Here is a 10000-nt window from a genome sequence, read left to right as displayed (position 1 = left end):
AAAATTGCAAAATTGATAGTATTGCAAAAATTAAAAAAAACATTTACAAAAGTGGAATGAGGTGAAATCTAATGAGAAAAAGCTGCCATGCCGGCGTTTTTTTTTTTCTTTTGTCTTTCTTTATTTTTCTTTTTTTTGCCATTGCTCAAAAAAAAAAAGACAAAAAAATCTATGTTATAATGAATTATTGACCTATCAAAAATGTCACTTTAAAATGTTTTATGTGGAAAAGATATTGTATATTTTGTGTGGTTGCCATATAAAAACATCAAAGATTTCTTTGACAAAAGAGCATAAAAACAAACAAAATAATAGTTCAAACGTAAAATATCTGAAGTTGATCTCGTAACTTAAGTGTTGAAAGTAAAAAAAAAACTAATAAAAATGTATCACTTTATGAGTGGGGGACCTTTTGGATCCCAAACATATTTAGTGGGATTTTATTGATATTTTCACTGATTTCTCAAAAATATTAAAGAATTAAAATCAATGGTGTCCTGCATTATTGATCTTTTAGAGCTCTAATTACTAAATACTGCATATTTCCAGTTTTGCTGTAAAAAACAAAGTTGTCTTTGCCAGAAAATCAACCTAAAGTTGATATAGAGATTTACTGTAAGCGTTAAATAAAAAATAATAATAATAATTTGACTTATTTTTAACGTTTTAATGACTGAGACCCTTTATGGTCCCCGGGAGCCCTAAAGGTTAAAAAAAAAAAATCCATATATTTTGTTATAGTTTGAAAATGAAAAATACCAAAATGGCCCCCGCATGCTTACATTTTTCCGTGTGCGGCCCTCAGTGGAAAAAGTTTGGACACCCCTGGTGTAAGAAATGCCTCGCAATTTTAGCACGGTTAGGGGTCTAAATACAGTGCAGCCCAGTTAGTGCCAAGGAGGAGCCCGAGTTTGAACCCCCCCCCCCCCCCCAAGCCTCCAATTTGGGAACAAGTCACATTTTTACAGTAAATGCTGCACACGGAACCCTGATTATGGCACATTGTTACACTTCTACTCTGCAGTATTCAAGGTGATCTGGCGTTGTGGGAAGGGGGCGCTCCACAGTGTTCCGTGTGTATAGATTGGTTTATTTCTGTGCATTTTCCATAAAATGTAATTTCATTTGTCTGTTAGCCAGTTTTATTTCATATACAGCATGCTGCAAAAAAGTCTCAGGCCATCGCTAATTTCATTACTTGGAGAAACTAGGGATGTCCGATAATGGCTTTTTGCCGATATCTGATATTCCGATATTGTCCAACTCTTTAATTACCGATACCGATATTAACCGATACTGATATATACAGTCGTGGAATTAACACATTATTATGCCTAATTTGGACAACCAGGTATGGTGAAGATAAGGTCCTTTTTAAAAAAATTCATAAAATAAAATAAGATAAATAAATTAAAGACATTTCTTGAATAAAAAAGAAAGTAAAACAATATGAAAACAGTTACATAGAAACTAGTAATTAATGAAAATGAGTAAAATTAACTGTTAAAGGTTAGTACTATTAGTGGACCAGCAGCACGCACAATCATGTGTGCTTACGGACTGTATCCCTTGCAGCCTGTATTGATCTATATTGATATATAATGTAGCGGACTATATCCCTTGCAGACTGTATTGATATATATTGATATATAATGTAGGAACCAGAATATTAATAACAGAAAGAAACAACCCTTTTGTGTGAATGAGTGTAAATGGGGGAGGGAGGTTGTTTGGGTTGGTGCACTAATTGTAAGTGTATCTTGTGTTTTTTATGTTGATTTAATTTAAAAAAAAAAAAAAAAAAAATGATACCGATAATAAAAAAAAATGATACCGATAATTTCCGATATTACATTTTAAAGCATTTATCGGCATCTCTAGAAGAAACTTTTTGACTGCATGTCTTTGGACCCATTTTGAATAGAATATTGGCCATGGAAGACACCATTACATCCGGTGAGGATCTGTCTTATTACATTTTGAGTTACCGTCACTCCAACATACAGTGCACTCACCAGAATAAGAATGGCCGCCTGTTGCTCATCATTCATTAACCAGTCAAATATTTAATAATACAGATATTAAAATGGTCATTAAAGTACTGCTAAAAAAATAGAAGAGAAGCTTATCAATTAAGTATTATAAAGTGAGAATGTTTGCCGTGCGCTAATAACGTGCACATGCTCCACAGGTATCAGATCATGCACTCCTGCTGGGAAGCCGAGCCCATCAAGAGACCCTCCTTCAGGAAGGTCGTGGAGAAGATCGAACAGCAGCTCTCTGACACCACCAAGCATGTACGTTGTGTTGTTCTGCAACTCTAAATGAACAAAATGAATAGACCATGCAGGAAGTTTATGGTATGATTGGTCAGTTTTCACAGTTATTTGTTACCGCATATGACCAGGATAAACACACTTCCAACAAAGTAGGATTATTGTGAAAAAATCTAGTATTTCCATAATTTTCCAGGATTTTTAATGTTTTTACATGATTAATGACCTCTAAATATGAAAATACACCCATATAGTCATCTTTACACTCCCTTCACCCAATATAATCAGAATCAAAAATACTTTATTAATCCCCGAGGGGAAATTAAGATTTTCCGCACAATCCCATTCAAGAGCAGACAAACATTACAGGGAGACAGAACAGGATCGCTGATGGGTCTGACTACTTCCGGCGCCCCTTCCAAAAAAGGTGAGAAACAGGTAAACGCTGGGGCGTGGGGAGAAAAAATACTAATTCAGTCTTACCTTGGGCCTCTGGACAGGGGGTCCAGACTGAGGCCAAGGAAAGAAAAACAAACTCATAGCCATAGCACACATAAGCATGTGTGTAAGAGACAAGCATCAAAGAACATTAAATACATTAAAAGAGCTGACGCAACCAGCCACAAAAGTAAAACAACAATAACAAAACATATACACTGTGGTGGCCTCTGCGGTGTTCCACGCCATCGTCTGCTGGGGTCTGGGGAGCATGGCCAGAGACAGGAGCAGACCCAACAAAGCAACCCAGAGAGCCGACTCCACCCTCGGCCGCCCACCAAATCTCAGCCAGTGTCCAGTCCGCATGGATGAGCGAGGATACGTCTAAGGAGACCGAGGTGTCCGATACCTGCTCATTAAGCCAAGACACTGTGAAGCTTGTCGCAGCCCTGTCTCTTCATCCGCATCTCCTCCAGTCTCTCCAAACGGACTCTGGTGTGGCAGAGACCCAGCAGCTGGTCTCCATGGCCAAAAGGCTCCCGGGAGGCAGATCCAGAAGTTCACAAAAAAAGCACCGCAGAAGTCACCAAAGTGCCACCCCTTGTCTCACAGTCCCAAAGGGTCCCGAACCAAAAGGCAAAAAAAAAAAAACACATGGAAACAAGAGGGAAACATCAGGAACACAAAAGGATGACACCTTATTGCTATGGTCGTCACCCGGCCACGTCGCGGAAATACTTTGGCCCATCCTGGATAATTCATCTGAAAAAAACGGTGCAAAGCTGTTGATAGCTGATAGCAGTCTCAGTTAAGTCTGAAATGTGCGATACTACGTCCCACTGTTCACCAGTGTGAGATGTGTTATTGATGAGGCAGGAGTTAAAGATGAAGTCCATCAAAAAGTTGTTACATAATTAGGGCTGTCATATTTAACGAGTTAACACACACCATAAGAATACCCGTATGTTGAAGCACAGTACGTCTGACTATGGTAGCCCTACTGCTCCGCGTTTCATTTAACAGTGCGGCTTCGTAGCTTACCAAAGTCGTACTAAAACATTTTGACAGATTTTTGTCTAACGTTTTATTTTCTCAATGAAACATCAAAATGTTCGTATTGCTTTACTTGCTAGCGTCATTTGTTGAACAGACAATCTTCAATCCACAGTATCTCTTATGTGTGACTGCCATCTACTGGTCACACTGCTTCGAGGTGGGTAAGCACAACCAGAATTAATACGTACATTAGGTGCACCGCGTTATAAAGCGCACTGTCGATTTTGGAGAAGATGGAATCATTTTAAGTGTGCCTTGTAGTCCCCCAAAATACGGTAGTTCTCATCTCTATCGCCCCCTATCTGACTTACCTTTCAGATCTATCTGAACTTCAACTCCAGGCTCAAGGCGTCACCCGGAACTGCCACCAGATCATGTGATTAATCACCCCCCAAAATGTTGCATTAATTATGTTTGATCCATCCATGCATTTTCTACCGCTTGTCCCTTTTGCAGATTAATCACATCATTTATTTTGACCGCTCATGCTCCTTTATGTGAACCGTGGATGGTTGCCTGAAAGACGGCAGTCATTTTTATACGGTCAGTGATCAGGTCAATGCTAGTGCTAAAATGCTAAATTTTGCTCCAAAATATTCCCCATTGGGACTTAAGATTGTTACCAAATTTAAAGCAAATCAATTTAGTCAAACATTTAAAATGTTTGTTTATGACGTTCTGCCAATAAGATTGCATGTGTGTCAAAATATTACAGTATTTTTAAAATTAATTTAAATCCGGCAAACAAGTAGTTTACTGTGATTAATCACAATTCAATATTGTAGTTAATCAGAAAATTGACAGCATTACATATTATACATAAATAAAACTTACTTAAACACTTAATTTAGGCCAAAAACATGTAGAATATGCATAGTTGTATTACTTTTTTTAAACTGTAATGTTGTGAAGATGTAGTATTTGAAGGACGATTGTATTTTTGAAAAGGGGAAAACTCTTGGGTCTCAGTCCGTAAAAGAGTGGGGTTGCACCCTTCAGGTTAGGGTTTGAAGTATTGCCCCAAGTGGAGGATTTGGTGTAAGTCTGGTTCTTGTTCATAAGTGAAGTACTCTGGTCACTGCATAAGTGAAAAGAGGGCTAAGCCGGAAGACAAAGCTCTCGATTAAACCGGTCGATCTAAGTCAGGGGTGTCAAACGTACGGCCCGAGGGCCGGATCAGGCCCGCGAACAGGTTTTATCCGGTCCGCGGGACGAGTTTACTAAGTATAAAAATCTCCCTGAAATTTTTGAATGAAAGAAACTGATGTTCTAAATGTGTCCACTAGATGTCGAAATAGCAATTCTTTGTATATTTGTAGGTTATGCTACATATGTACAAAATAAACCACATGATGTTAGTACATCAGTCGAGGAAAATAAGCAAACTACATAAATAACATCCTGTAATTTGATTTTGATATTATTTTTTTATCGTGATAGATTGAAAATTAACACCAACGAGTTGACTGATGAACATTATCACATCATTTATTCAGAAAGTATAAATAACGACAAATAAAGGTAGAATACTATTAACCGCAACATGTAAGTGTAAAAAAAAAAAAAAACAACATTATGATTTGTACAATTTCAGAATGTGCTTGTTCTATTTTTAAACAAAGAAAACAATCTGTCTTTATTTTTAAGTTATCGTGCCGTGATTTTATCAGTCCGGCCCACTTGGGAGTAGATTTTTCTCCATGTGGGCCCCCCGATCTAAAATGAGTTTGACACCCCTGATCTAAGTTTTCTACCCTCGCCTGCGGTCACAAGCTTGAGGGAGTTACCGACCAAGATGGGAATGGCCATTAACTCTGCGCCGTGCAGTATCGTCACACAAAACACTGCTCGGCTTGTGTATTTCACATTGATTAAATGTGCATTTTCGCATGAAATGTAGTGTTTCACAGAAATTTTACAGAAAATTACGACACGGCAGGGCGTGTAACTATGGAAGCTGCGGATAAACCAGATTAGATGAAGCTGGTGGATGCTGACTCCTTATGAGCCTGCAAATACAACTACTGAGAAGTGGCGTGTAAAAACGAGTCGAGTCTTTTGCATGGCTCTTTTTCAGTGTACCATAAGAACCGATCCGGCACTTACGTTTGAGAGCTGTTTTTTATACACAAGCAGATACCCGACTGCCGATTGGACAAGAAAATTAGCAGCATTTGGCGTCACTTAATTTATTAATTTTTTAATTATAAATATTTATTCGTTTTTTTAATTAATTTTTTAAAATTTGCATTCACTTTTCTGGTCCATTGTTCTGATGCGGTTATGTAAAAAGTAGTTCAAGCACAAAACACACAATGGTAGGGTGGTACAATTTTGTATTCACATTTTTATTATGTCTAGTTTTATTTGTACTTTTCATTGTTACCTTTTTGTATTTTAAAAAAAAAAAAAATTATTAAAATGCTCTTGCACCACAGATATTTTTTTAATGAGGGAAAATTCAAAAGAATGACACTAAATTGGCCCTAGTGTCTGAATGTGAGTGTGAATGTTGTCTGTTTATCAGTGTTGGCCCTGCGATGAGGTGGCGACTTGTCCAGGGTGTACCCCGCCTTCCGCCCGAATGCAGCTGAGATAGGCTCCAGCACCGCCCGTCATCCCAAAAGGGACAAGCGGTAGAAAATGGATGGATGGACCCCAAACAGCAAGGAGGTGTGCAGGTGAAGAGTGTTTAATGCCATCCATCCATCCATCCATTTTCTACCGTTTGTCCCTTTCGGGGTCGCGGGGGTGCTGGAGCCTATCTCAGCTGCATACGGGCGGTAGGTAGGGTACACCCTGGACAAGTCGCCACCTCATCACAAGTCCAAATACAAACATAAATAGGGTGCAGCCGGGAAATGCACCAAAAATGCACCCGGAAAAGCTGTGCATGAAAAAATACAAGTCCACAATCAAGTGCAGCAGGGAGAATGCACAGAAAAGCACAAGGAAAGCAGTGCATGAAAACATAAATGCTTATAGCAAACAAACACAAAGCAATAATCTGCATCCTGCTAACCGTGTTCACTCTTAACTCCAGACAAGGATCCCACACCCACTAAGAAGTGACACTGGCCTTGAAAGCCCTCAGGAGATACTCAGCAGCAGGTGAAACACATCATTGCTAATCACCTGCAGGTGATGAGAATGCTCAGAAGCAGGGCAACACAAACCGAACAGGAAGTAAGAACAAAATAAGCAAAACAGGAACTAAACCCAAAACACGGGAAAAAGCACCCCAAAACCAAACAATGACACGTAGTTTCAGGTCATGACAGACATCGCTGTCAACGCATGGGGATATGGCACCGCCTTACGGAATGTTTACGATTAAAACCCAACAAAAATTAAATTATAGTCAGTGTATCCCACTAATAAAGTAATATTTGCGTAACTTTAACTAACTCTGATCCACACCTTTGAAACTTTCAAAATCTGTCTCCCTTGGAGTAGCCATTTTACCTGGTATGGCAGCGGTAAGAATAATACTAAACGACTACGGCGCAAATTTTCGGGACTTATGCGGATCCCAAATACACAACAGCAGGTACCAAAAGGCAAGAAGAGTCTGTTTGGCATAATATGGTGAAACAAAAACCCGGATAGTTTGTCTCCTAGTAACATTTTGGGGTCCTTATACACACACACCATTATAATACCCGTATGTTGAAGCACAGTACGTCTGACTATGGGAGCCCTATTGCTCCGCATTTCATTAGGCGGTGCGGCTTCGTAGCTTACCAAAGTCGTACTAAAACATTTTGACGGATTTTTGAGCGCCGTGTGTAACGTTTTATATTCTCAATGAAACATCGAAGTTTTCGTGTTGCTTTACTTGCTAGCGTCATGTATTGAACAGGCGCCGATCTTCAATCCACACGTATCTCTTATGTGTGACTGCCATCTACTGGTCACACTTATCATCACACCGTGTACCAAATAAAACTGCTTCGACGTGGGTAAGCACAACCAGAATTAATATGTGCATTAGACATACCGGGTTATAAGGCGCACTGTTTTTTTTTGGGGGGGGGGGGTTTCAAGATGGTGCCGCTGTAGTGGCTGCTGGTGGCAGGAGCTCTGTGCTCTTGTGTCATCCTGATGTTTCCCTCTTGTTTTCAAGTGGGTTTTTTTGCCTTTTGGTTCAGGACCCTTTGGGACTGTGTGACAAGGGGTGGCACTTTCGTGACTTCTGCGGTGTTTTATTGTGAACTTCTGGATCTGCCTCCCGGGAGCCTTTTGGCCATGGAGACCAGCTGCTGGGTCTCTGCCACACCAGAGTCCGTTTGGAGAGACTGGAGTCTCCTTAGACGCATTCCTCGCTCATCCATGCGGACTGGACACTGGCCGAGAGTCGGTGGGCGGCCGAGGGTGGGGTCGGCTCTCTTGGTTGCTTTGTTGGGTCTGCTCCTGTCTCTGGCCATGCTCCCCAGACCCCAGCAGACGATGACATGGCACACCGCAGAGGCCACCACAGTCTATATGTTTTTTTGTGTTGTTGTTTTACTTTTGTAGCTGGTTGCATCAGCTCTGCTCTTTTAATGTCTTTAATGTCCTTTGTGTTTTTTGATGTTTCCCTTTTACACACATGCTTATGTGTGCTATGGCTATGGGTTTTTTTTCCTTTGGCTTCAGTCTGGACCCCCTCTCCAGGGGCCCAGGCTTAGACTGAATTTTTTTTCTCCCCCCGCCTCAGCGTTTACCCGTTTCTCACCTTTTTTGTAAGGGGCGCCGGAAGTTGGCAGACCCGTCAGCGATCCTGTTCTGTCTCCCTGTGATGTTTGTCTGCTCTTGAATGGGATTGTGCGGAAAATATTAATTCCCCTCGGGGATTATTAAAGTATTTCTGATTCCGAATGTCGATTTTTGCAAAGATTAAATCATTTTAAGTGTGCCTTGTAGTCTTCGAAATACGGTAGTTCTCATCCTATCTGACTTCCCTTTCAGATCTATCTGAACTTCAACTCCAGGCTCAAGGCGTCACCCAGAACTGCCAAACGAGCTGAGGAGGAGGAGGAGGAGGACCCGAGCATTCCCAGCGCCAGCACCAGCGCTCCCACACAGCCCTTACTGGCCCAGCATGAGGTCTTCCTGGAGGGGACGGTCCTCGGTGCGCAGCGGGTGTGAGGCTCCCGCCCTGGCCCCCTTTTTTAAGAAGTGCCTCTTAATGTTTTGCTACCATGACAAAAAACACTGCCACCCTTACAAAAACAATGGCCGCACACAAACTGAGCCCCCCATCACTGTGGCAACCGTCACTCCTGGAAGAAGAACATTTGATTACTATGATTTTTTTTTTTTTTTTTTTTTTTGGTCCGTGGCTTCAAGGGAGGACAGTTGAAATGATGCCCCCAATATGAATAGCTTTAAGTCACATTTAACATTTCTATCAATTGAAGTTTTATTACCTTTTTTTTTTGGTTTTTTGGTTATTTTGAAAGGAAAAGGAAAAGAAAAAAAAATGCACTGGAGGCACTTCATATCATTCCATACATCCCATAGTGCAGCTTTGGTATTTTTGTTTTTTTTATCCGTCAGTATTATTCTCAAACTTGTTTAAAATGAAGGTGACATTTATTCACGGTCCGATATTAAACCGGAGCTAGTGGGACACTCGTTCATAATAAGCTATCAGCTTCTGAGGACCACCATGACGGTTCGCCTGTAGCGACATGGTACGCTCGCTCTTCACGGTCGGGCTTATGGACTACAGTATTTGTCGCCGGGATGTAAAAAAAAAAAAAAAAAAAAAAAAAAAATACTGGTTTCCATACCCTCTGCGATCATTGTTTACATGCTGTGGTACTGCCATTTCTGAGACGTGTTTGTTGTTGTTATGTTGGACACAAAATGGCCGTCTGGGACCACCATCGCCGTCACTGTTGGGCTGCGGGTCATTAAGTGCTCATCTCACTCCAGAGGTCCCCTACTTCCTTTCTTTGTTGTAAAGAGCATCGGGAAAAGTGTCCTGTTTGTTAGCGTAAATGAACATTGTGTGGCTGTGTGCGTGCGAGAGACAAAACTCATCGTCTTTGTGTGCTTCTCTGAATGCTAAAAATCATTGGACTATCATTGCTATTATTTTAAGAGGTGCCACTACTATTCGGTGTCGTTTTTGGCCGTTCGCTTACATGGCAACAATGTTTTGGTGACAAAAAAATTGTTACTTTTTTAACAAAAAAAATGGAAACATACGAGGTAAAGTGGCGTTTTTTTCACTTAAGTGT

The 10000-nt window shown here is 40.6% G+C and overlaps 1 protein-coding gene across 3 annotated transcripts in view; it reads left to right on the top strand.

The window, feature by feature from the left end:
• The window catches only part of kita (KIT proto-oncogene, receptor tyrosine kinase a), an 88086-nt gene that overhangs the window by 78030 nt on the left and 56 nt on the right, over positions 1-10000 (top strand). For 2 of the 3 annotated variants that reach the window (XM_062039525.1, XM_062039524.1), the window contains exons 20-21: positions 2192-2297; positions 8721-10000. The exon at positions 8721-10000 is cut by the window's right edge and continues 56 nt beyond it. In XM_062039525.1, coding sequence (XP_061895509.1) covers positions 2192-2297; positions 8721-8900 — 286 coding nt within the window. In that variant the 3' untranslated portion in view covers positions 8901-10000. Of the gene's footprint in view, positions 1-2191; positions 2298-4088; positions 4282-8720 lie in introns of those variants that run through there. The other variant, XM_062039526.1, reaches the window with a different exon arrangement.

This window comes from Entelurus aequoreus, linkage group LG27 (assembly GCF_033978785.1).
Source record: "Entelurus aequoreus isolate RoL-2023_Sb linkage group LG27, RoL_Eaeq_v1.1, whole genome shotgun sequence".
NCBI lineage: Eukaryota > Metazoa > Chordata > Actinopteri > Syngnathiformes > Syngnathidae > Entelurus > Entelurus aequoreus.
This window is presented reverse-complemented; position numbering and strand designations above follow the sequence as displayed.